The sequence below is a fragment of the Myodes glareolus genome, chromosome 10 (genome assembly GCF_982192425.1).
Source record: "Myodes glareolus chromosome 10, mMyoGla1.1, whole genome shotgun sequence".
NCBI lineage: Eukaryota > Metazoa > Chordata > Mammalia > Rodentia > Cricetidae > Myodes > Myodes glareolus.
This window is the reverse complement of record NC_142035.1, coordinates 35,883,442-35,909,313: the sequence shown is the minus strand read 5'-3', so window position 1 is coordinate 35,909,313 and position 25,872 is coordinate 35,883,442. Positions and strand designations below refer to the sequence as shown.

The 25,872-nt window shown below is 42.0% G+C and overlaps 1 protein-coding gene across 3 annotated transcripts in view; it reads right to left on the bottom strand.

The window, feature by feature from the left end:
* Positions 1 to 25,872, bottom strand: part of Kif16b (kinesin family member 16B) — a 270,207-nt gene that overhangs the window by 24,201 nt on the left and 220,134 nt on the right. For all 3 annotated transcript variants that reach the window (XM_048455472.3, XM_048455468.3, XM_048455469.3), the window contains one exon: positions 4,297 to 4,380. In XM_048455472.3, the coding sequence (XP_048311429.3) occupies positions 4,297 to 4,380 (84 nt within the window). The remainder of the gene's footprint in view (positions 1 to 4,296; positions 4,381 to 25,872) is intronic.

Genomic DNA, 25,872 nt, shown 5'->3' with positions numbered 1-25,872 from the left:
ATTATGGCTCACATTCCATGGCAAAGAAGTCAAGATGGCAGGGTTTGAACCAGGTGGTCACATCACATTCACAGTAAGGAAGCAGAGAAGGTCGGAAGCATGTGCTGGTTTCCTCCATTTAGACAATGCAGGATGCCAGCTGGCGAAGAGTGTGACCCACAAAGGGCAGGTCTTTCTACCTCAAATAATGTAATTAAAGGCATGCTTAAAGGGTCTCCCAGGAGGTTCTAGATTCGTCACGCAGAGAATACTAGCAATCCCAGTCATACGGCAGGAATGATAATGAACTTCTTCAGCCTTACAACACTATATGGCACAGAGAAGTGTCATCCTAATTTTGATGAATGGAATGACATTTCAGAGGAAAAAGATGGGCAGCAATGCTTGGTTAACTTTGTAATAAGTCTGAACTTATAGGAAAAACAAAGATTGGAAAGATGAAGGAAAGGGCTTGCTCTGCAAGCCACGTTAAGAGTGAGCTGAGGTGTTGCCACTTCCTCACTAGCTGTGGGACCTTTGCCATCCCCAAAGACTCAGATCCTCACCTGTGAATAAGGAGGACCTCCCTCCCTAAGCTCCCTGTGAGACATAAGTGGCTTAAAACAATTGTTTTTCACACGGGTTTAGCACTTAGTAGACAGCACGTGTGAGAAAGCAGGCACCTGTGGAGGTCAGCAGTCAACTGCCTATCAGTCTGAGTGCAACAGTGGCAGTTTGTTACAGTTCAGCCAGACAGACACAAGGGCTGCTTCAAAACCACAGTCTGTCCTACATCCTCCCTCCAGCCATCCCTCTGCCTGCCTGCCTGTCTGCCTGCCTGCCTGCTGCCTGCCTGCCTGCCTGCCTGCCTGCCTGCCTGCCTGCCTGCCTCCCTCCCTCCCTGCTTCCCTGCCTCCCTGCCTCCCTCCTTCCTGGCCTCATCAGTTGGAAACAGGGAAGTCTTTCCTCTTTACCTACACTGCCTTATATGTCACCTTAGCTCCCTGCCGTTTTCAGGGTTGGAGAAGGAACGTCCAGAGCCTGGGCAGCACGTCACCCGTCACCCATCTGTACACTTGCAGCACAGTGAGCAGAACTTGACTGCTCAAAGGCAGGGTCTACTTTTACATGCACCAAGCTGGTTCCAGCTGGGTCAGGAAAGCAGCAATAGGACGATTCACCCACGGTAGAAATATTTTAAGATTCTTGTGAACCAAAGGGCCAGGAAGCATGTGAATGTGATATGGGACTCATCTGCAAGACAGAGTATGCGAAACAGGATCTAACTGTGAACAATCAATGGCCACAAAGCTGTCTGGGTGGAGTCATTACAGATTTATCAGTGAGGGAGCTGAAGGGAGGTTATACTCCTTCACACATCTCATTCTACCCTGTGTTTTATGACACAGAATGTCATATGCTATGAGCCTGGGCTCCCACCAGCACCATGCCGAAGCACACGACCAACCTTCTTTCCAAGGCCAGACAGTCACTCCAGAAATATCTCTTCCCATTGCACAACTTTTCACCCCTACCCAGCATTTTAGGAAATAATCATTTTAACAGATTAAGTTTTATAACTTGGAAAAGTGCTACACACAAAAAACTCATCAACAACCAGTGTTTTATACAGCTCTATCAAGGTGATTGTTTTTATAAAACTGCATTTCTGTATTTTAATAATTTTCATTCCTTTTAAGTAAATATCATGGATATTAGCTAGTACACATCTCACTGGAATTCACTTTTCTTTATGTGTTTATGTATTTATGACATCACCAGATAATTTCTGAAAGAGAAACTTAAGCATATGTTCTTAGAGGGAAGAAATCTGTCATTAATCTTTGAGTGCTGCATAGCATTTAGCATTGGCTCCAGCATGGGAGAGAAATTAAACAAATGTTTGTTGAGTTAAATCGTAAGCAGTTAACAGAAAGTAACTGTTAGTTTTCACATAAAAAATACACTAACTCATGTAGTGGCTTCTCATGCTAGAAGATCAAATAAAAAGTCTCAATAGCCACAGGAAATTAATGCAAGAATCCCAGATTAATTTTCCATTAAACTGAAGGTGAATTATACTTGCTTCTTGAGAAGAAGATAACTCTGTAAGATTTAACACTCAGTGGTAGGTGAAACACATTTATCTTCAAACACAAGTGCTTATTTCCGCAAGGTAAAAGACACATCCTGTAAAAGCACCAGAACTGAGCAGTCATAGCAACCACAGGGCTAATTGCACATATATAGTGCTGTGGTTGCGATGAGTGTCCCAAAGGCTTATGTGTTAAAAACTTGGTCTATGGTCTGATGTTCCTGGTAGGTAGAGGACTCTGTGAGAAGTACAGCCTAGTGGGAGGAAGTTGGGTCACTGAGGATATAATATTGAACAGGATGTTGGAATCTTGACCACTTCCTGTCCTGTCTCTTTCTGTTTCCTGGCCACTGTGAGTCAAGAAGCTTCCTCTCCCTTGCATTCCTGTCATGATGCTCTTCCATGCCTCAGCCCAAAAGGGAGTCAAGTGACCATAACCATGGACTGAAATTGAGAACCAAAATGATCTACCTTTTTAGGTTGCACAGGGTGAGACAGGCATATAAAACTCAACAGTGGAAGATTTCACAGGGACTTAGTGATGATACAGGTCTACGAGGCTTGTCCAATTAGCCTCCATGCATGTCCATGGGCTGCATGTAGCTGCATGTGGCTGACAATAGCCACGAATGCCCAAAATTGCAAGCTTCCTCAAAACTTTGAAGTTTTTTTCCCTTTAGTTTTCTGTTTGTAACTGAGTTGAATGTCAAAAGGTTGTGCACCCCTGAATAAGAGACACTGAAGGAACAACGTGGGCTCTAACTGAAGGACCATGCATGAAAGGCTATTCTGCATTTGGAATGGAAAACCAAAGGCTTTTTTTTTTCTCTTGAAATTTGTCACCAGCAATCAGCAGTCTGTTGTGACTGAGTTGGTCTCATGGGAATGTAATCGGAACTCTGGGAAACTAGGGATGACAACAGCAAACAACAGTCAACAATCAATCTTTAAAATAGGTTGGTGGCTTACCATTCTCCACATTTGCATTAAAGATGAGGCTACATAGTCAAGGCAGGTGAAGTGCAGAGAGAGAAAACCATTACTATTTTAAGTGTTAAGAGTTTTGTTTGTTTTCAAAACTTAGAAGCACACACACGGCATTGTGAAGCTCTGAGAGAGCTTGGTCAGACAGACTTGCCAAAATAAGCTTGTACTCGAAGGCCGATTCTTCCACTGAACTTGAGGACCATGCATCATAGGAAAGGTTTTAGAGCCAATCACAGACCTTCTAGAGCCCAGTCTTCTTGGCTTCAGGACCTCTTCAGCTCTGTAGCTTCAGTGTGACTGCAGAGTCTAGAAGCACGGCTCTTCGCTGAAACTTGTTCTCTCTTAGACAGGTCTCAAAATACTAGGACACCTCCTATTGCTTCAGTTTTTCCATGTCTCCCCTTTGTTGTCCCAGAACCCTTCTAGATAGAATGGCTTCTAGACAGTCCCTTACATTGTGATTCATTGACACCAAGTGAAGTCCATAGGCAGCCATGTTCAACTTGGCAGTCCAGAGGAGCAAGGCCATTACCAAAGTTTTACATGGCACTTTACACTTTAGAAAGGCCTGTTCTGATAGAATTTAATTTCCAATAAGACTTATGACTATTCCTGACAAAGACACAAGAAAGAGGACTTTGAGGGCTCTCCTGAATTTCCGATTGTAACTGAATAAGCAACTGTCTACTTCTCGAACCACAAACTAGTGACAGCAGTGGGCTACGGGTACTGGCAGCAAGGCAGTCACAAAAACAGGTTGTGTTAAACTGGGTTCTACGTGGAGCTAGCTTGGCAGATTAAGTTAAAATAAATCCAAAGACGCTGAACTGGGACTAAAATAGGTCTGAATCTTCTCCTTCTCAAGGTTCTTGAAAAAGCAACAATGACGACATACTGTAAGTTGGGTTAATTAATTCCGATTTTCTTCAGTGAGCTCTGTGCTCTCATCCTGTATCACACGCCATCTGGCTATGGGGAATATGCAGTGTTCACTCACATCCTGCTTCCTAACCCTCAGAGCAGGGGTGTCTTCTTTCAAATCAGAAAAAAACGCTAGCCATCCAGAGGGGCTAAGGACTTGATATGAAACCAAGTGATACCACCACCCTGCTGCTTGTTTTTGCCATCTCCTGTGTTAATGAAGCAGCTCTTCACAGTCTCCAATAAAAAGAAAGGTTCCAATCAATCAGATGATGGGTGTTCTACACAGGGAGGTGAAAGGCTTGTTCCCTTACCTCTAAGTGCGTCCGCCGCTCAGCAACCACCCGCTCGTCTTTGTTTCCGAACAGCTTCTTTGGGGGAAATTCAAGAGAAGCAAGCTGAAATACAGATTTAAAGAGCTACATTAAGACACGCGTATTATCTTTTGTCTATTATTAATTAAATTTTTTCTAGTGTCCCTATTGTGGAGAGAAAAGAGAAGGTTAAAGTTTAAGGTGGTAGGTTCTGCCTCCACTTGCCATCAACACTGAAGAGGGCAGGTAATGGTAGATCAGATTTCTCGGTGTCAAATGAGGAAACAGGAGAGTGAATTTGAACAGCAGACTTTAAAGATCAGATTCTGCACCATATAGCATCATCTGTAAGATAAACAAACAAGCCCTATGATGAGACTAGAGCCAGTGCCTGTGCATCAGGCAAGAGTTACCTCACTAAGATCCTGCCCACCACTGAGTTACTGTTACTTCTGTGGTTTGAAATAGGATCTCACTCTGCAGCCCATGCTGGCTTAGAATTAAGTATATATAGCCTAGGCTGGTCCTGAGCACAGGCGATTCTCCTGACTTATACTCCTGTCTGTGGGAATTACCACTAGGAGCCATCACCCATTTCTTTTATCTTACCTTGATGCATGATCTTGCTAATTTCCCTAAGCACTGAACTTGTACAGTAGTCCAGGCAATTATTACTTTTCTATGGAAATGAGAATTTGAAAACTCCACCTACAAACTCCCTGGTCATTTTGTAAAATATTTCTTAGACAATTCCTAAGGTCCTCTAAAAAAAGAAAATCTACATTGCCTTCTTTTAGGCTAGTGTAGGTAAAGATTACCTGGGAAAAAAGGGCTTCTCATTAAATCCATTACCCCATTTCCTAAAAAATATAAAGGTTTGGAATTAGTTCTCTAATTCTGTCTTAAAAGCCCACAGTCTTCTTCCTTAATGCTCTTTCTCTTGAAGACATACAGATCATAATAAGAAGGTAGGTTTTATTACATGCCTGGGCTAGAAAGGACTGCACAGTCTGGTGAGACCCTGACTACCCAGGCTTGCATCTGCAGAATGGATGCTGAGCTGCAATAATTGATGTTGTGGGTAAAATTCACTGTTTTCTTATTACTTACCTTTGGTGGACAAATTGAAGTCAATGAAGTATTATTAAGAAAAATAAATAAATATTTCTTCTACACAGTAGGGCACAATAGGTCACAAAACTCCAATTTATACCTATGCAAATCACTAAGGTGATTTAAATTTATATTGCCACAGCTAAAGCTAAAAAACCTTAGATACTAGCTTCTAGTATATTTAGGACTTTAAAAACACAATAAAAAATGCTAGAAATACCAAAAACTGTAACATATAAGAGAAAAACTTGACTGGTGTTCAAACTCTGGGCACCCGACACCTAGCAGCTGGGTCAAGAAATGCACATGGCTGCCCCAGGAAGTGTTCTCCTTCCAGTTCCTTCTCCCACTCCAGTAAGGCTAACAGTAACCCCACTGACTTCTAACAGAAAATTTTGGTTCTGTTTGAATCTTGTGCAACTAGACAAGGCTCTGCCACTGAGCTGTATCCTCGGTTCTGTTTTCACCTTGAAAATTTTGTGACAGGAACTCATTAAGTTTTGGAGCCTAGTCTTGAACTTGTAATCTTCCTGCTTCATCCCTCTGAACAGATGGAACTATACGTCTGTAACACTAGGCAGGGGTTCCTTCCATTTATGAAGGAATGAAGATGGCACCATAGAGGTTGTGTTTCTGGTTTTTGACTCTACATTTTCTGAGCACTGTGCCTGGAAGATCCATTATTAGCTGATGCAGTGATAGTCTGCACATCCCCATTATTGTAAAGTATTTTGTTATGTGTCTTTTAAAACTTGCTTGCTTATTTTTTTTTTCCTGTGGCAGTCATTGAGCTCTTTCTTACTTCTCAGTTTGGATATTTTGGGAACTATGTTTGTGTGAATATTTTCCCCTAGGTCCATTGATGGACAAATTCCTATACTGTTTTGTTGGTCATACTGGTGGGAATAGAAATGCTGGATCACATGGTATGCTGTGTGTACAGCTTTATTTTTTTTAAAAAAAAACAATGGACAGACCTGTGCAAATGGTTCCAGTAACTGACCCTCTTGCTGAAGCTCAGTTGTGTCAGGTCTCCACCAACACCTAGATCTGTGGGCATTTCCATATCAGCAATTCTGGTAGGTAAGTAGTCATTTCTGCTGGGCATCATGTTTGCATTTCTTTGATATCTAATAATATTGAACATCTTCTCACTGACCCCCTTGGCCATTCAGCTATTTTATATCTTGCTCCTGTACCCAAGGCATGGGGAGCATATCAGAAAAGGGACTGGGAAGATTGGAAGAACCAGAGGAATAGGAAGTATGCTGTAAGATTTCATCTTCTAGAAATGCCAGAGATGCTATGCCCACAAAGTCTCATCAACATGGCTGCCTAAGCAAGACCTGAACAAGGGTACCACCAATTGACCTGCTCACATAAAGGGGAAAGTTAATGAAATTGCAACCCTAAACAAATAATTACAGGCAACTGGTGAATGCTGGGAGTGGGAGAAGAGAAGTGCCCAGAGAAGAGTCCCCAAATTGGTTATCCAATACCAAGTGGTTAATCCTTAAACTATACACACATTTGGCCTTTTAGAATGAAGACACTGTATTTTCTTTAGAAATTTTTCCTTCACTTTAATAAAGATGCCACTGATGACTTTATAGTCCCCTTTCGAAGTTAACTGTCAGGAAGGTGGGAACCTCTGTGTGCCAGGGCAGAGAATCCTTGGGGTGGTAGGCTCAGCACTATAGGAGGATCGCCTCTCTCCCCCTCCCCCCAAAGCTCCAATTTTATTTCTATCATTCAACTTTGAAACTGCTCAAGGCAGAGTGAAAGACTAGAGGCACCAAAATGAGAGAGATTCCCTCTGAATCTGGTTTGCCTTTCAACTAGCTGACCAGCTGGACTTCTCTTGACCCAAAGCTACTCCATTGGAAAACACCACAGACAATGATATTGAGCTTGACAGACTTCTAATGAAGATTTAGTAAAGAGTTTTCAGTGGAATGTAACCACATGAATTATTATGCAATTATTAATTACATAAGCCAATATTATACCTACGTGCCTTCATGCCCTCTACTTGGTAGACTTGTGGCTCTTTGCTTGTTTATTTATTTATTTATTTAAAACATGGCTTTGTTGTCAAAAACATGTCTTCCCCATGTTGCAGCTGGGAAAAGACTGGCCATCAGAACCTGTATTCTGAGACCCATTGAACCTCAACTTCATCTTCCACAAATGTGTTCCCCTGACAGTGATGCTGAGAGCGTGGCAAGCAAGCTTTCATAGTTGGTTGCTTTGTTGTTTTCTCATGAGGTGATGTGGTTTCTGTCAGGGAAACGACACACTGAGAGGGCTGAGGCAGCCGCACCAAGCCAGTGGTACCACTCAGCTGCTCTTCATGGGTCGTCTTCCTCAGATGGAGCCCAGTATTCTGTGTTGCTGATATCCAGCCTTTGAAACAACTATGTATAAGCAAAATTCTCATTCAGATTTTATAAAGAATAGAAAAATACTAACTTCCAGAGACTTCTGGGCATATATCCACAGGGCAAAGACCTATTTGGAGGTGAAAGGCTCATCTCCTGTGGTGAAAAAGTCAAGCAGACATCAGTAAGAACTGGCTCCAGCTCTCTCAACACAATGCTAAGAGTAGGTGTGTGGCACGTGGAGGATGCTGCTGTGAAGTCAGCTCTCCCACAGGTGTAATAAACCACAGGCAGTACACGTGACTGCTGATAGCCACCCAGCTCCAGTGAAAGTTGTCAACAGAACTTGGATGGAGACACACACCCAACAAAGGGACAAAACAATAGTGGGCAAAGCAGGGGAGAATGACTGGACTGGGGAGAACTGAACTTCCTGTACTGAGACCTCGGGGCACATCCCCTCATCAAGTACCTATCAACCCGCGGTCTGCCTAAAGACAAAAAGACCTGACTATTCTGACACACAGTTAAGGAGAATGTCTTGGTTAGTTTCAGTTGTGCACTAGACACAACCTAGAGTCATCTGAGGAGGGAGTCTCAATGGATGGATTGCTGCAGCCATGTCTGTGAGGGGTTATCTTGACTGTTGATTGACATGGAAGGGCCCAGCTCACTGGGCAATTCCACCTCTAGGCAATGCCACCTCTAGGCTGGCACATTTGGGCTGTATAAAGAAAGCAACTGACCATAAGCCAGAGTCTGAGCAGGGAAATGGCATGTTTCCCAGGCTTCTGCTTCAGTTTCTGTCTTCACTTCCTTCAATGCTGAGCTGTGACTCTGAGGTATAATATGAAATAAACCTTTCTCTACCCTAAGTTGCCTTTGGTCAGAGTGTTTCATCACAGGCAAAGAGAAGCAAACTAGAACAAGGAGAAAGGAAGGGACGGAGGAGTTGACTTTAGAAACTCTAATTGTTAGTTCTGCATCCTAGTGTCAAGGCTAAGGTCTGAACAAACCAACACCGAAAGTCAAAAACACACGTCAAATACACAGGAAAGTGCCCCTGTTGGGGAATTATGTTTACACCTGCAACAGTTTTCTGACCACAGCATGAAAGCACCTCTTATTTCTGGCAGAGAGGAGCCCTCCACAGCTCAGTTCTTCCCTTCAGAGACTGTTAACAGGCTCATCCAGGCCCGACTTTATGCTAATTAAGTTGAATAGATAAAATTGCCCTTTGTTAGTTAAAGAATATTTGGTATTAGTTAAACCACGTAAATTTCTGATGCTTTAACATGACTGCTGGGGTCACCTAGTTTGTGCAAGTTGGATTATCTTCTTAGTGAAAGTATTCTTAATTGATTAATTATTAATTTGCTCTATCTCAATTAATTTCAAAGGAATATAATTTTCTTCCAGAACTGAAAAAAAAAACCCAAAACAACAACACAAACTTTAAGCATCTTTTTAAAAAAATCTAAAATTAAAATAGACCGAGGAGGAGTTAGGCTAGCTAGCCCAGGAAGCAAGGCGAGGGGCAATGGCTATTGTGGCAGGACTTCATAGCTTCCCTCACCCTTCCCAAAGCTTCTCACTCCATCCTAACCCCTAGGGAAGTATTCCTCTGACTGGTGTATCCATGCAGGATAATCTACCCTCCTGTGAGACACACAGCAGCTGTCTCAAGTCCAGCTGTGATTATGTTCAAGGAAACATAAAAAAAAATAGTGATGCTGACAATTTACATATGTCAAAAAATCTATAAAATTAACTTTTAATTAAGAGGTGAAGTTCTTGCTTAATATGGAGAGGAAAAGAGAAAACTGTCTGAGAGGCTGTGAAGTTCTACAGAGCAACATTCAGAAATGTGAGACAAGAGACAGGTGGCAGATGGGGCTACGTGTGAGAAGTAAAGTGTGTGAGTGCATTCACATAACATTTATTGCAGAATAAACTGAGCTTTACCATAGGTATGTTTGCACAGCAGAAACAGAGCATACAGAGTTTGTACTTGGTGGAGGTAGGAAATTAAGATACCCACTGGGGGTTTGGATCATGACCTCTATGAGGAAGGAATAGGGGACCACTGTAGTTGAACATCTCTCTCTCTCTCTCTCTCTCTCTCTCTCTCTCTCTCTCTCTCTCTCTCTCTGTGTGTGTGTGTGTGTATGTTCACATGTGTACACATGTGTGGAGGCTAGAGGCTGACATTGGGTACTTTCCTCAATCACTCCCTACCTTAATTTTTGAGACAGAGCTTCTCTTTGAACCTGGAGTTCTACATGATTCAATTAGATGGCTATCCAGCCAATTCCAGGGATCCTTTTGTCTCTGCTTTACCAGAGGTGGGATTTCAGACACATGCTTCTAAGCCTGGATTTTTTTAAGTGGGGACGAGATCTGAACACAGGTCCCTGCATGCTTGCTCAGAAAGCACTTTCTGGATAAGACCATCCTCCAAGTCCTACATCAGTTTATAATCACTCCTAAACCCACTTTCTATGCCTACTATCACTTTTACATGAATTGGCTCCTCTGACTCAAATAAATGAGCTACCTACCTCCCCCACCCCCAAAATCAGGAGAGGGCTCTAGTGTTGACCTGCAGTCCAACTAGGGATATACAGAAGTATTCGAGGTGGGCCATTTGCTGTGGAATATTAGTTGAAGATGTGGTACATTCATTTATGCTGTGGGACCTTGTTTAATGATGCAAAGACATGTTGCGCTCTTTTATACTGCATTTGCCTACCTCTGTGAAGCTGTGTTACTTTGCCTGTCTAAAACCACCTGATTGGTTTAATAAAGAGCTGAATGGCCAATAGCTGGGGAGGAGAGAGAACTAGGAGGGGCTGGCTGGCAGACAGACTAAATGGGAGGAGAAATCTAAGGAAGAAGGCAAGGAGCAAAAAAAGGAGGAGAAGGGACACCAGGGGCCAGCCACACAGCCACATAAACAGTCATGGAATAAGAAGGGAAGAAAATATGTAAAATGAAGAAAGGTAAAAAGCCCAGAGGCAAAATGGAGTTAAACAGAAATGGGCGAATTAAAGTTAAAGACGTTGGCTTGAAACAGGCCAGGCTAAAGCTGAGCATTCATAAGTAAGAATACATTTCCATGTATGTATTTGGGAGCTGGATGGCGGGCCCCCAAAGAGTAAAACAAAAACAAAAAACAAAACAACTACAGGCACTGGAGATCCTTCCAGTCTTCACTCATGACCCAGTAACACTGGGTTTTCTTTCTTGTTCTGGTTCCTTGTGCTAAGAAGAAAATTTAAAATCCAATACCAGTCTTATCAGGCATACTTTCCCTCTGCCTCTCAAGAACTTTGTATGTTCATATTACAGTTTTCAGAACCTCATTGTTCTAATCTAGCAGACCATCTACATTTGCTTTTCATGTGAAATCCTGTCAAAAACAAACTGCGGGTGAACAAGCTCCCCTTTGCTTCCCTTTGTAACTGCTGACAAAGAAAGCTCAGTGTCCTGTAGTTCAAAAAGATTAAAGTCCCTGAAGTTCTGTAGTCCTCAGAACAACTGACTTTCAGGGCAACTTGGGTAATTCTCTCCGATTTATATAAAATGTTGACAGCATTTGGCATTTAGTACCAGTGGGGAAAGTCCTCTTTCTTCCTATATGGTTTCATGAGAAACAAGCACAGTATTTACCCTGTACCACATTGAGCATCTCATGCTGAAAACACAATGGCACCAAGAACAATTTCGACAAAGCACTAAAGTGAGCAGAACGGTTCTGCCTAAAGACACAGACAAATATCTTTGTGCCCTGCTTGCCTCCTCCAAAAGCACCCCCCAAAAACCAAAGAATGAGAAGTGGCAAAAAACTGTCTGTAATTCAGGGGGGACTGTTACAATTCAAGCCAGGGAGCACTCTGGATTAGCATCCTGAGGAGGGGACAGGGTGTTGAAGAGGTTACCCAGAATCTTGTCCATTATACCTTACCCACCTTATGATATGGCAGACTACCCAGGAAAGCAATCACCCACACCCTCAGGCTTTCCAGCCACACTGAGATAAAGATTATGTATCTTGGTACATGGGAAAGCTAAGGGTGCCTCTGGGGAAGCAGGCAAGGTTGCAGAAAAAAAAGTCTGCAGATCCTAGGCCTCTGGTGCTAGACAGAGATAGGGCCAGTAGCCAGGCCTGAATCTTTACCATCCACAGCCAGTGATCCTACTGCCCTGAATACCTGAGAGAGGGAGGGATGGAGGAAGCGGGGAGAAGGTAGAGAGGGAGGAGAGAGAAGATGGGAACATTTTAAAAATTCTAAGTTACTTTCACACCTTGCTTTCCTCCTCTCTATTACCTCCATATAATGGTACTTTCCCACAAAAATAAAGTCATGGCTTTGGATTATGTTGGATAAAACATTTATTTAAATGTCAGATGATGAACACATATGTTAAGATAGTCAAAGGACTAGACTATCTCAGACAAGTGACTATTCAGTTACATACAAAGCACACAAATCATGTCTCAAACAACAACAACAACAACAAACCCAAGAGGCATATAGTATGCAGGCTGAGGAATAAGCCAGCCCTGGAGGAATGGCTTGTTCTAGGTCTGGGACAGAGAAGTTACAAGATGAGAAGAACTCAAAACCATAGCATGGTCTCTTAGTGGCCACAGCTGGAGGTAGTTGAAATGCAAAAGAAGGAAAATAAGGGCACTGGTCTAGAAGCCAGAATATAACGACTAAATAATTGATAAATAAGTCAAAAGGGAAGACCAGATAAATGAGTTCTCGTGCAGGATTCTACATGGTTTGCGAAGATGCAGGAAGCTCAGGGAAGTGCAGTCTTTCCATCCCTAAGACATACACTGGCTGCATGGTGACATGCTCCAAAGATCAGTACAGAAAGGCCTGTGGGCAGGCCTGCAGGGCAATACACTCAACAGTGGAGAAACCTCAGCCAGATGATCAGGTCAGTGTCAAAACTGGCGGCTCATACTGACAGGAAGTGATGGCATGAGACTTCACTGCTGTCACCTGCCTCTCCCCAACCTATAATCCTCACCCAGTCACGAGAAAACATGACAAAAATTTCAACTGAGAACATTCTGTAAAATTTCTGACCAGTACTGAAGCCATTATATGAGAAGCTATGTACTTAAAATTGTCACAGAAGGAGATGTCTAGGGAAACAAGGAATAAATGTAGTATAGGATCTTAGATGGGATCCCAGGAGGAAAAAATATTGTACAGCCTGGGGTCAACAGTAGTACACCCATGCTGGCTGGTGGTGCCAACTGTGCTACTCCAGTGGGGCAGAGGTTACAGAGGGGAAACCAGCAAGGTATCTGAGAACCCTCTAGACTATCTTCACCACTGTTTCCTGTGTTCTAAACCTTCCACAGTGAGGCTTATGGTTTCTGATCCTGTATGTAAGGAATTTGGAAAGCAGCACTTCTCCAACCACATAGGAAAAAATGCTAAACCAGGAAATCAACAAGCATTCTTAGACAAGCAGAGAAGTGGAGTCACATGTCATGTCACTGACCCCCAACAGCACAGATGGGTGCTGGAGCCTTGAACTCTGACAGCAGCGCTGTAGGCTCAGCCCAGCCTTGTATGATTGATAGAGAGCTGAGAAGGGCTAGGCTTAGGGGTCAGGTCTCCAGGAGTTTAAGTTCTAGGATCTCAACTAACATGTCATTGTCCAGCAAGGAGAAAAAAATCCCCCCAGCATGTGGTGGGGGGGCAGAAAGCCATGGCGAGGCATCTTCAAACAGGCAAGAAGGAACGTGAAAGACTTCAGGGTGGAGCTTCACAAACACACTGGTGATAATAGCCAGCCAAAAGTCAGCCGAAGAGAGCTCTCAGTAGTAGAAAACCAGGATAAAGGACATTGGCTCTATTAAAACTTACACAGATGATTTATCAAAGGTTCATTACAAAAGAATGTGGATATTAAAAAGCCTGATAGTATGGAAATAATAACTTTTAAAACTTGGAGTAGGCATAAAATTTATGTTTACTTTAGGACAGTCAATTTATAGTTTGCAGATATAAACACAGTATTTGAAAACTGTGACAACTTTAACAGTAATTTTGCAATAATCTTTTTCCTAGAAGTCACATTGGTTTTAGAGGACTTATATCACGTGGTAGAGACACTCTCAAGTCCAGCACCTTCTTCAGTTTTGCTTTCTTTTCTTTTGCTTCTGTTAAATGCAAGTCAAATTCAATTGGATGCTTATACTTGAAACAGCATGTCTAGAATGGACACAGTGTTTAAAAGCTGCTTCATTCTTTGCTCTGTTCTCTTTAATTTCTTTTTAATCATCTATGTATCCATCCCTTTATCTGTGCCTATACATTTCAATAATAAGATTGTATTCATTAGGCAGGAACATTCATTATGCTTAGAGAAAGACTGGGTAACCCGCTGGTCTCTTCTTTTTCTTTTATCATGTACAATATTTATAAACGAGCATGCATCATTTTTATGGAAACAATACAAACGATTATTCTTTTTATAAATTTAATGGAATAGTTAAATGAACACCATATGTCTTTTTGTTTTAAAAACCTATGATTGGGGGTGACTGGATTTCAAATCTCAGTTCAGCACATCATGGGTTATAGAATGGAGATTAACTTGCAGAACACTCTAGGTCCCGGTTTCATTATCTGTTCAGTGAAGGAGCTGAGCAGGGATGCTCACGTCTCCTCAGCTGAAACCCTGTAACTCAGGTTCTGGTGATTAAAATTTCTCTACACTGAGCCACAAGTGGCACTTCAGACACACGGCAAGGGTTCACCCATTATCTTGGCTCTACTGTATGCTCTCCAGGAGTGCATCTTACTTCCTTTAAAGCCCTCACAGCATTCTCACCTGAAGGGAGGCTCAGATGGCAGCAAGGATGAAGCCCAATGTAATAAGGGAACATGTTGGTTTCCATGAGGTTATAGAACATAAAAGGACAGGCACGAATGGGGACTCAGTATTCATGAGAAACCACTCAAAACGGCATCTTTTCCTGCTATCACCATTACCCTCCAAGCAGGAGTGGGAAATGATGTGAAGGCATTTGAGCTCTTCTGGAAAAACTGTATATTAAAGGTAAAAATGATGACTGAGGTCAAATAAATTGAGTGTTTGTGGGAGATATGACAGGTTGGGAGAAATTTTACAACAGCTCTGTGGCCTATTTTGCATAATTATGAAATTTGATTATGCAGAGCAAAATACTGGAAACAAATAGATGAGGATTAAAATAGCACATTCTTTTGTCTAAGAGAAACATTAACAACAAACTTGCTCTGCAATTCAGTAAATAAAACATTCTAAAGACAAAAGGATGAAAATTAGAAAAATGAAACCAGTATATTGAGGTCTACTGATTTCCCACGGAATTTGTTTTTTTCTTAGTACACGCAGAATCCTCAAACCAGGTAATTAACTTTATTCTGAATGAGTAGCAACAGACTGTGTCAGGTTAAAAACAGAGCTGTATGAACAACATTCACAAGAGTAAAATGATTAACAGGCACTCAGGACTAGCACAGACATTTTATGTAGTTATGCAACTACAGCTTGGGAGACCAGAAACACTAAGTATCTATTTATCCATCTATCAAGTATATGCATTTGCATGCATATTAGAAATACAGCCAGGATTCTGTCTGCTGCACTGTGGTATATCTTACTGACCCGAGTGAACATTTCATGTGTATGCTAGTCTAACCTTTCTCTTTCTGACTCCCTGGGAGCAGACCTAGCCCAAGTTTCTTCAGAGACATCAAGTTCAGACTCTGCTTCAGTGTCCATTACATCGGTAAGACAGGTCAGCCAGGCTGCTGCCATCGGAAAGGCAAGCTCAATGTAACAGAAAAGTTTGCTTCCATTAAAACCTTTTCCTCTTGGCCAAGTTCACTGGGGGTTGGGAAGTCTAGGCAGTCTTGGAGGCAACAAGACAGGGAAGGGTTTCCTAAGTGGCATTGTTACTACACCAGATAGAAATAACGGCAGCCTTAAAATGTAGAAAATGAGTAAAGGAAAGCCCTGCTTATGCTTTATGATTTTTAAGAGTAAAGTAGATCAACTGAATCACTGAAGGAAAACTGAGTACTAAGACAGCTGGGGTCTTTACTAATACAAGGAAATCATGTGACTTTGTTCGAACATGTGTATTGCCATTCCTTTTTACTTAACTATCCACCTACTGTAGTGATATTTTGTTTGTGTTTTAACAAATAAAGCTTGTTTGAGGATCAGAGTATTGAGCTACACCCATGTTAGTTAGCCATAGAGGCCAGGCAGTGGTGGCACACACCTTTAATCCCAGCATTCAGGAGACAGAAGCAGGTGGATGTCTGTGAGTTCAAGGCCACCTGGGCTAAGCGAGACTGAATCAGTGTAAAAGAAACAGCTAAGTGGTGGTGGCTCACACCTTTAATCCCAGCACTGGGGAGGTGGAGACTGGAAGTGGGTGATGATAAAGCTGTATGGAGAGAGGAATTTGAGGCGGGAGGAGACAGGAGCTCAGGATTCCCTCTGAGGTTTCATAGAGACGGCATTCAGTCTGAAGACTTTTAGAGACAGGATACTCCATTCGGTCTGAAGATTTCGTAGAGCTAAGAACTAGTGGCTGGCTGCTCTGTTTCTCTGATCTTTTGGCTTTCACCCGCTAATATCTGACTCCAGGGTTTTTATTATTAAGACCAATTAGAATCCACGCTCCAGCCCCCATTCAAGTTGTAAAGATAGAATGTGGCACCGTCACTGGTGAAGTCAATGCCAGCCTGCCTTTTCCATGAAGACACACCTACACGTAACCAGCAGCTTTAGAGACAGCTGTACCCTGCAGGCTTATGGCTGTAAATTTCAGCCACCCCAGCTTTTGAGAAATGCAAATAAAGAAAACTCATCAAAAGATTGCCATAATTCTCACAGTTGACTAGACAGAAGCATTTTTGACTACTCAATATTAATAGCAGCTCCCAAGGCCTTATAAGAACAGCTGTCACTAAGAAATACACTCACAAACAAAAAAGCAATTCTCTCCCTAGGTTGATTTGTTAGTGGCACGCAGCATCGGCCCATCAGGAGCACTGAGCCACCTGCAGACCTTTGATGGGGTGGCTTCTACCCATTGCACATAAGATTTATGAGCACCTGACCCGTGCCCTCTTAGTCTGAGCACATACTTAACCCTTGTGAAAACACCCACTGAAGGAATAACAAGGCAGGACTCTGTGCATGGGTCAGTCAACAAACAAATCCAAATAGGATAAATCACAAACACAAACTGCTCTTCTCTTCTGACCAAAAATGCTCCAACACTGAGGCATTTCTGGCACAGAATCAGGTTTGGGAGCGTAGATAGGGCTGCATGACTTCTAGCTATATTTGGTACAGAGTAATTTTCCCACACAGAGTCTCACTCTTCCTAACGCTAGTGTTAATTCCATTCAGGCGTGAACCAGTAAAGACAGACCCGATAACATTCATGTAAGTTGCAATAATTTTTGAAAGAAATACAGTCATATCTGTGAATATTAAATATTGAGTTTTGCAGAATAAATAAGAGGTTGAACTAACTTCAATGCTTGTATTTCCCAGCCCTTTCTATGATGTTTATTGTCTCTTTCCAGGACTGAAACAGGCCAGAACATGTCACTGCAATGACATTCAAAAGAAGGGCACAGTTTCTGGTTATCTAAGTTAGTATCTACGGGGACTTGCTATGGGCAAATTTTTAAAGAGAATAAATGCTGTGACGGTCGGACTCCTCTGCAGCATTATGCAAGGGTTCTCATCTACAGCAAACACAGTCATGGAGAGGCAGGCTCACAAAGAGTATGGGACCAGCAGCCACGGCCATGTTCACTTTAAATTCTTCATATGACTTCTAGCAGATTTCTCTCTGGGTCTTTCTTTGGCTTCTTATTTCTAAAATGGAAAGCTGGGCTGCTCTGTCATGAAGGCACTTTCAAATGCGTATTTTATATCTGCAAATCGTTTCTAGCTGCTATCTAACGATCCTTCCTTGCCACATAAGACAGGAAAATTCAAGCCCATACCTCTAGTGACTCAAGACTCCTTCATTGTTCATGCCTCAGCCTGTCTCTTTGTTAATGTTGAGAGTATTCCTCACTGACTATCAGTATTTAGCTACAGACCCACGATAATAAGAAAACCAACTAGTGTTGCCAAGATGGACATGCTTTAATTAGTGGTCCAGAGAGCCCCATCCAGGGGAGGCCGCTCCATTACTACACACTCCTGAAGCAGACATAAAGTCTACACAATTGACATTTCCTAGTCTATGGTTGCTTTCCATATATTTTGGAAAAACCTTCCAGGTAATTCAGTTGGTCTTTGTTTCTCTACTCACGCCCGAAAGAAGTGAATTTAACACCATCTATCCACCAAGCTGAGAGGACGGTGTGGTATAAACCACTCAGAGTTACCTGGGCTTCAACGATAACAAATGAGGTCAGAAAACTGGCTGCCTTCTATTTTTGTCTACACAGCTATTTACTATTTAAAAATTCAAGGAGGCCAAGAGCTTTGTAAAACTGAATTTATTGGAAGCTTACTGGATGTTCCCGTGGCTACAGTTGGTAGCATTATAATTTGGGAACTGAGTACATCTGCAATTTTTTATATTAAATTTGGAATGCTGGATATAAACCTATTTAGAAAGGATTGCAGTGATGGATGGTAAATAGCTCTCCAACACAAATATGAGGCCAATATTTGGTTTCTTTTATCATCTTTATTTGGCGCTGCTTTGGGAAAATTACTTGGAAAATAAAGGTGAGAAATGGTTCTATGTGCACAAACTGAAAGTCCACATACAAATGAAATAAGCTCTTGTCTAACTGTTTTCTTCCTTCCCAGTAGTACTCACTGGGCACCCAGAGAACAGCAGATGGGACACAAAACTATTTCTCTAGCACAGTAACCTACCAGTTTTAGTAGAAGATTCTAAAATTATTTAATCTTACTCAGCTTTGTAAGGAGAAAGGAGCTTCTTTAGGGATGTAGGTGATAGAGAAGGACTGTGTTTGACACTCCAGAACTTCTGTGCTCACTTATCTTCAAGAGATGAGTTAGTTATGGCCCAGACAGGCAGCCTGGCCTACTCCATGTAACTTATCATCACCAGGAACATCAACTAAGTTCCCTTAGTACTTGCTTTAATTGTGTGTGTGTGTGTGTGTGTGTATGAGTAATTTTATTGACTTTTTGTGTATTGGTATTTTGCCTCCATATATGTTTGTGTACCACGTGCATGCCTGGTGCCCAGAGGCAAAAAGAGGGCATTGAATCCCCTGGGACTGGAGTTACACATGGTTGTGAGCCACAGTGTGGGTCCTAAGAACTGAAGTAGGTTCTCTGAAAGAGTAGCCAGTGCTCTTAAGTGCTGAGTCACCACTTGGGTTCCTTGACTATATATGTTAACACAGAATGTCCAATTTCCATTGACCATTCCTTTGCCTGTGGGCATCCAGCATGAACTGGCTTTAGAATTCTTTCTAGGAGAGAGCTACAAAATAGTCTTCAATCAACTGCAACACTCAACTGCTTTCCTCATAAGGCTTTCCTGAATTATGGCACATGCCTTAGTCTCCACCTGCCACTGTACGAAGTTACCTTAGTCGGGGTAATGTTTTTGCAGAAATTTACTTCTTGAGATGGAGAAATTCAAGACTAAAGTAAAGAAAATCTGGTGTCTGGTGACGGCTGTTCATCACAAACGCCATCTTTGTTGCCCTCCTCTGGAAGCAGAGAGTGGTTAAGCAGCCTTTGCTCTGTTGAGTGGAGCACTAATTACTTTCAGCTGAACTTCACCTTCATGACCTAATCACGCCCCATAGGTCCCACTATGATATCGGTAAGTATGGAGTAATTTCACACATGAATGTTGAAGGGCACAAAAATTCAGTCTGGGGCAGTTTCCTGGAGGTCCAGGCACTCTGAAGGGAGAGTTGTTAGGTAAGTGGACTGAAACAAAGACCATTAGAATGGTGGGCAATAGGCATCACCTTTGAACCTGCTACAAACACCAGTTTTCCATGTCTCTTGGGAGTACGAAATTTCTGGTCCTATAAAAAAGTGTTCATTAAGCAGCACCAGTACCTAGGACAGCTGCACACAAAGCCAGGGTGGGGTCGTGCTTAGCCTTTGCTACTCATTCTAATGGCTGAGAAGTGGTGCACATTTAAATGCTTGTCTTTTTCCTTTTAGCTTCTTACTGAACATGATTCTTAAACTTAGACTGCATCAAGAGCCATCAGTACACACCAGATTCTGATTGTGTCAGACACATCAGTGCACATCAGATTTGGCCTGCATCAGGACCCATCAATGCACATCATGGACTCTAGACATAAACAGTAATTCTACCTCCTTTTCAGAGGAGTGAGAGAAAACATAAAGGGAGCTCTGTTCCTGAGGACACAACTTGGCTGATATTTAAAAGACACACTGATTTCAGTAAAGTAAAAGAATATGATTTTCATACGTACACAAAAGAGCACTGTGGAAATGATTTGTGCGGTAGATTCTGAAAGATATGCAGTCTGACAGATGCTGCAGCATCCTTCAGAGCGGACTGCAGTCTATGGGAGGCTGCCACCATCTCTGACAGACTAGCTGTGGCATTATCATTTCATAATTGTAGAATCTAAAAACAGGGGGTTTAATCTGATTAAGATTCTGATTAAGGTCAATGGAAGAAGCAGGGAATGAAAACCAGAAGGAACTGTTGGCCTGTATAATACATGTCAGTACACCACGGGGTCAAATTAATTCAAAACAAAAGGACCAGCCCATGTGGATTTGGGAAAAAACTGCTAATATTAAAGAAAATGCATAAATAAAAAATGACAAATTCACAATCCCCAAATAGTGCAACATTTTCAGTAGGAAGACAGCCCACTTGTTCTGAGAGAAGAGGAACCACCTGGTGTCTGCTCTACAACCATGTGCTGCTCTTCCCCTTTATCACCAAGGAAGCCGGTCAGCAGTGCACACTTATAATCCTATCCCTAGAGAAGCCGGTCAGCAGAGCACACTTATTATCCTATCCCTAGAGGAGCAGAGGCAGGCAGATCTCTTGTGAGCTTGAGGCCAGTGCAGTCTACAAAGTGAGTTCCAGGACATTCAAGGCTATTACACAGAGAAACCTTGCCTTAGAACTCCAATTTCATTTTTCCTCCTTTGGAAAGTTGTATTGTCACTGTCCTGAAAGAAAAGGTCTAAAGCTTTGTTTCCTGCTGTGGGAGCTCCTTCTGCTCCTTCAGCCAATAGCCACTGAGATATCAGTCCACTGGGGCGTGGTCTCTTTCTGTTTAAAAAGCAGCGGCAGCCCTCTGCTTGCTCTCTTGCTCCAGTGACTAGACTCCTTTCCTGGCTGTCATGTAGGATGGTGTTCTGTAAGCTTTTTTCCCCCTCAAATAAATAACCCTTTGAATCCAAACTGGTGTGGAATTGTTTTGTGCATTATCTGGTGCCCATCGTGGTTAACTAATGCCACATAAAACCTGAGAGGGTTTTAAAAGGAATTCTAGACACAAATAAAGAGTTTAACACAACTTTTTGCTGTGTGCTGGCGGGGTTCCACAGAGAAATTTTCCCGACTCAGCAACAGCAGCAGGAAAAAAGCCGCGCCATTTTAAAACAAGACTTCCTGGATCCTGCCACCAGTGCAAACTCTGGCTACGGAGCATTTGTGGGCCCAGATGTTTGTGAGTATACTCAGGGTCGTGAACAAAGCACCTGAGACCATGCCTGTGGCTCGGATCTTCCTGCCTGGGCAGGCGGTGAAATCAGGTCTATTAGGCTTGGGCAGGTGGGAGAGCATGGCAGATTCCCGCCACCATACATAGAGATATTTCCAGGCAGTGCAGTGCTCTGCCTGGCAGATTTGGCTGTAACAAAAGCTCATCCTCAGAGTTAAAGTGCTGAGTGTGGCTCCTACCTGGAGGCGGAAAAAAAAAGGCTGCACAGTTTTTAAATGCCAGCTTTCTGGGCTATGCTCCTAACACGACCTCTGTCTCTTGTGGGAGAGAGAATTTGGATGGGGTTTTGTGAGTAAAGTGCTACAGCATGCTTGATGGCAATGTGGACTGGTTGTGTGCCTGGAACTGTGCAAGGCTCAGGGGCACCAAATGGCTCTGAGACAGGAGCAGAGCAGCTCCACCACACTGAACTGTGCTGACCTCAGGCAGGAACTATCGTAATTATCATAACAGCACAGTTAAGGTTTAGGCTGGGCAGGAAACAGGCAGTACTGTATTACCCATACATGGTGCAAGTTAAGTTTTTAAGAAGTGCTTAGCATTTTAAGAAGTGCTTCTGGATAGTAAAGAATTATAGATTCACAATAGGACAGATTCAGACATAAAAGACCTCTAAATGGGTCACAGTGTTGGATGGGTGTACGTAGGCTTGGGAGAGAGAAGAAAAAAAATATAGAGAATAAAGTTAATGCCTTAAAAAAAAGGGTAAAGTCTTTAAAGAGACAGAGTACAGATAGTTATAGATTAAAAGAAATAAAGAAAAATAAGCCATGTAAAAATGGAAAATTCACAGAGACTGTTGGTTATGTTTATTGCGTTTTCTTTGAATGTTTTTGACTGCGAAGGAGCTAAATACAGAAAGACATTTCATTGTGTAGTCTGCTAAACTAATCCAACATGTATATTATAAAGCTATCTTGACTTCAGAATTTGGGTCTAAGGATATGGTGCTTTGGAAAAGAGGTTCTTCTTTTGTTTTCACAAAAGATAAGACCCTGTGGATTGCTTCTAGACCAATATGGTATGACAGACCATGCCCTCCTCAAAAATCACCATGAACACCTTCAGAAAATTACTTCACTCAACTGCCGACTGAGATGAACCTAACACACAGGTTATACCATGAAAAATCTGATTAACAGCACCCCCATTCAGCACAAAGCAGTTTGGAGAGAAATAACTATGTCCATATTCCCAAATATTGTTTATAAATGTTCTTTTACATTTAAAGGGGGATATGGTATAGATATGAATAATTTACATTGGTGTAAATTTTGCTTTGTTGATATAAATTTAAGGTCAATTTTGTTATATGTACATGTATTTCTGATCTTGATTAAGGTATTGTGATTGTGTAGTTCATTTAAAAATGTAATATATAATTAGGAAATATAGGTTGTTAATGGATAATCATCAATAATAGTCAAGCTTGTAGTCATGTTAGATTTTCTAGACATATAGAGATATTTCAGTCAGATAGGCATTCTTCATATCTTTCAAAGACTACAGAACATGGCATTTAATGTTTTAATAACTTAGGATTTTTCATGATAATGAGACATGTTTGCTCCTGGCAGTACCAATCTACTTCAAGAGGAAGTTGGGCATCGAAGAGGCTCCTTATGGAGTTGGTTAGCCATTTGGGCAAGAAACTGCTCTTGCCTGGACTGTTGCATAAACTGGACACAAAGAATCCACAGAGAGAGGACTGCAGAACTTGCCTAAAGGTGAGATAATCCTTCAAAGTTCCTGATTCATGAAAGAATCTGTGAGACATTCTGCGGGATACAAAAGAAAGTGACTGAATTGTCTTTGAAATTTCCTGCTTCATGGAAAAGTCTGCTGGATACTACGGGCCTGAAGGCCGAAGATGGATGACCCAACAGTACAGAAAAATTTTGGGTGACTGTACAGGCAGCAAGATGTCTCTGTCATTTCTAGAATTTTGGAAGTTGCTTACTTCTTGTTTACTTAGGTAATATTATATCCTTATGGAGTCTTTGATGGAGTTGATGAATGAATAGTTATTATTATAATTTTCCTTAGTTATGATAAAAGATAAAATAGATATAAACATTGTAACTGTAATTCTTGCTTGATAACTGTTTTGTCATATGTAATTTTACTATGTTAAAGTGAAAGAATTTTTTTTGTTTAAACAGAAAAGGGGAAATGGTGTAGGATGTGTTGCTTTCATTGGTTGAATAAAGAGATTGCCTTGGCCTTTTGATAGGGCAGAAACTTAGGTAGGCGGGAAAAACAGAACTGGATGGTGGGAAGAAGAGCACAGTCAGGCAGACGCCATGATTCTCCTGCCCAAGATGGACGCTGGTTAGACTCATGCCGGTAAGCCACAGGTAAGTGATGATACACATTAATAAAAATGGGTTAATCAAGATGTGAGAGTTAGCCAGTAAGAGACTAGAAAAAATGGGCCAGGCAGTGTTTAATTAATACAATTTCCATGTGGTTAATTCAGGGGTTAAGCTAGCTGGGCAGTGGGATGCAGCCTCATACTATAATTTTCTGTCCTCTCAGCCTCAATCCCTCGATTTCTGGGTTTATGGAGCCAAGAGGCTTAACTGGATAAGTTATTTTGCTTGTAAAAACCCCTGGTTCCTTCTGCTTTATTGGAGACATGTCAGGCTTCTAGTGATCAATAGCTCCTCATTGTTGTCATTGGCATACTATCCACAGGTTTGTAAAGAACCCCTGTGGGGTGTCAGGTGATCAGAGTGTAGCTGTCCTTGAAGATGTATTACAGTAAATAACTGCTCACAGGAATGGGGCTATGTGAGCTCTAGAACATTCTCTCGGGGGTGATGGTCTTCAGGACTCTAATCCTACCTGAGTTCAAAACAGTCTTTTTAGTTGCTTAAGGACAGCTGAGCAATTATGAAATTTTTCACAGAAGAAGTTTTAGAAGTTGACCAGAAGTTACAGAGATATGTTCATGAATGTCCAGAGAAGACCCACAACAGGAAAAAATCTGGAAGTTAACCTAATGTCCTATAGAATTCTATAAATCTGAAAAGCTGCTAAGTCAACTTAGTTATTAGGCAATACTGCTCATGGTAAAAATGGCATCCCTCCTATACCCAAATAAGGTATTTCTTGACAAGTTGAATGACAGCTATCCAAGCAGGAAGCCACAGTTTTCTTTTCTGTTCTAGGCGAATATAATCACATGCCTTTTGTTGGGGCTGTGCAAGTTCTGCTTGTGGAGACAATGACTCCACTGGAGCATGGGATACTAGGTTTAAGATACTCCTATCTGCCCATGGTTGCCTCATCTTATAAATACATATGCAATTACCTGTAAGATGTAAGGCAAAGGGAACAGCGACTAGACAGCCTCATATACTGACTGCAGAGTGCTGGAGACTCTCATATAGCTTCTGCCTGAAGGCCAGTGGGAGTTGGGGAGGCAGGGGCCCTAATGCTCTGAATAGCCCCTGGGAGTCTGTTGAGCCTAAAGCTATAGATGACTCAAGGGAACCCTGATAGATGCTGCAAATAGATACCTCTGAGGCTTAGGTTAACACAAACTGCAGAGGAGATTTGGTATATTTACCTAGTGTAATGATGTACTCCTTTAATTTCAGAACTTGGGAGACAGAGGCAGATAGATTTCCATGAGTTTGGGCCAGCCTTGTCTACATAGTAAATTTGACACCAGCCACAATAGGAAAACCCTATATCCCCACCACCACCACCAAGACACACTTTGGTATACCTTCCTCAATTTTTAAGCATGTGCTTAGGATCTATCTGAAGCCTGAAAAGGATCACTGAAACCACATCATCAAAATCTCCATAAAAGGAGCTGTCACATCCAACTATTTTAGAGTGTGTCCTCAAGAGAACACACTCCAGAGGGAATGTGAAAGAACAGGATGTAATTTTAGACAGAGTTCCAGAAGATTACAGGCTGTAACTAAAACTGAAGCTTTAAGGTGTCAAAGGATTATCTTAGCAAGTATATTATAGATTCCATATATTTTGAATTCCACTGTGCTTTTCAACTTTCTTCCCAATTGATCAAGAAGTTAGACCCTTGTAATAAGTAAACTTACTGTACGTATATCATTCCAAAACCTGATCTTTGGACACTGTGACTCATGCGATGAAGACAAGAATAAGAATGACCCCGATGTGGTGACAGAGTTGGGCAAACAAGGTGCATTCTCACATGCCCATGAAAAAGGTGTCCAGGAGAGAGAGTTCCAGGGTCCTTGCATAACACCTGTGGCTTACCGGAAGCATCTATGTTAAAGTCATGTGCCTAGTAGGGT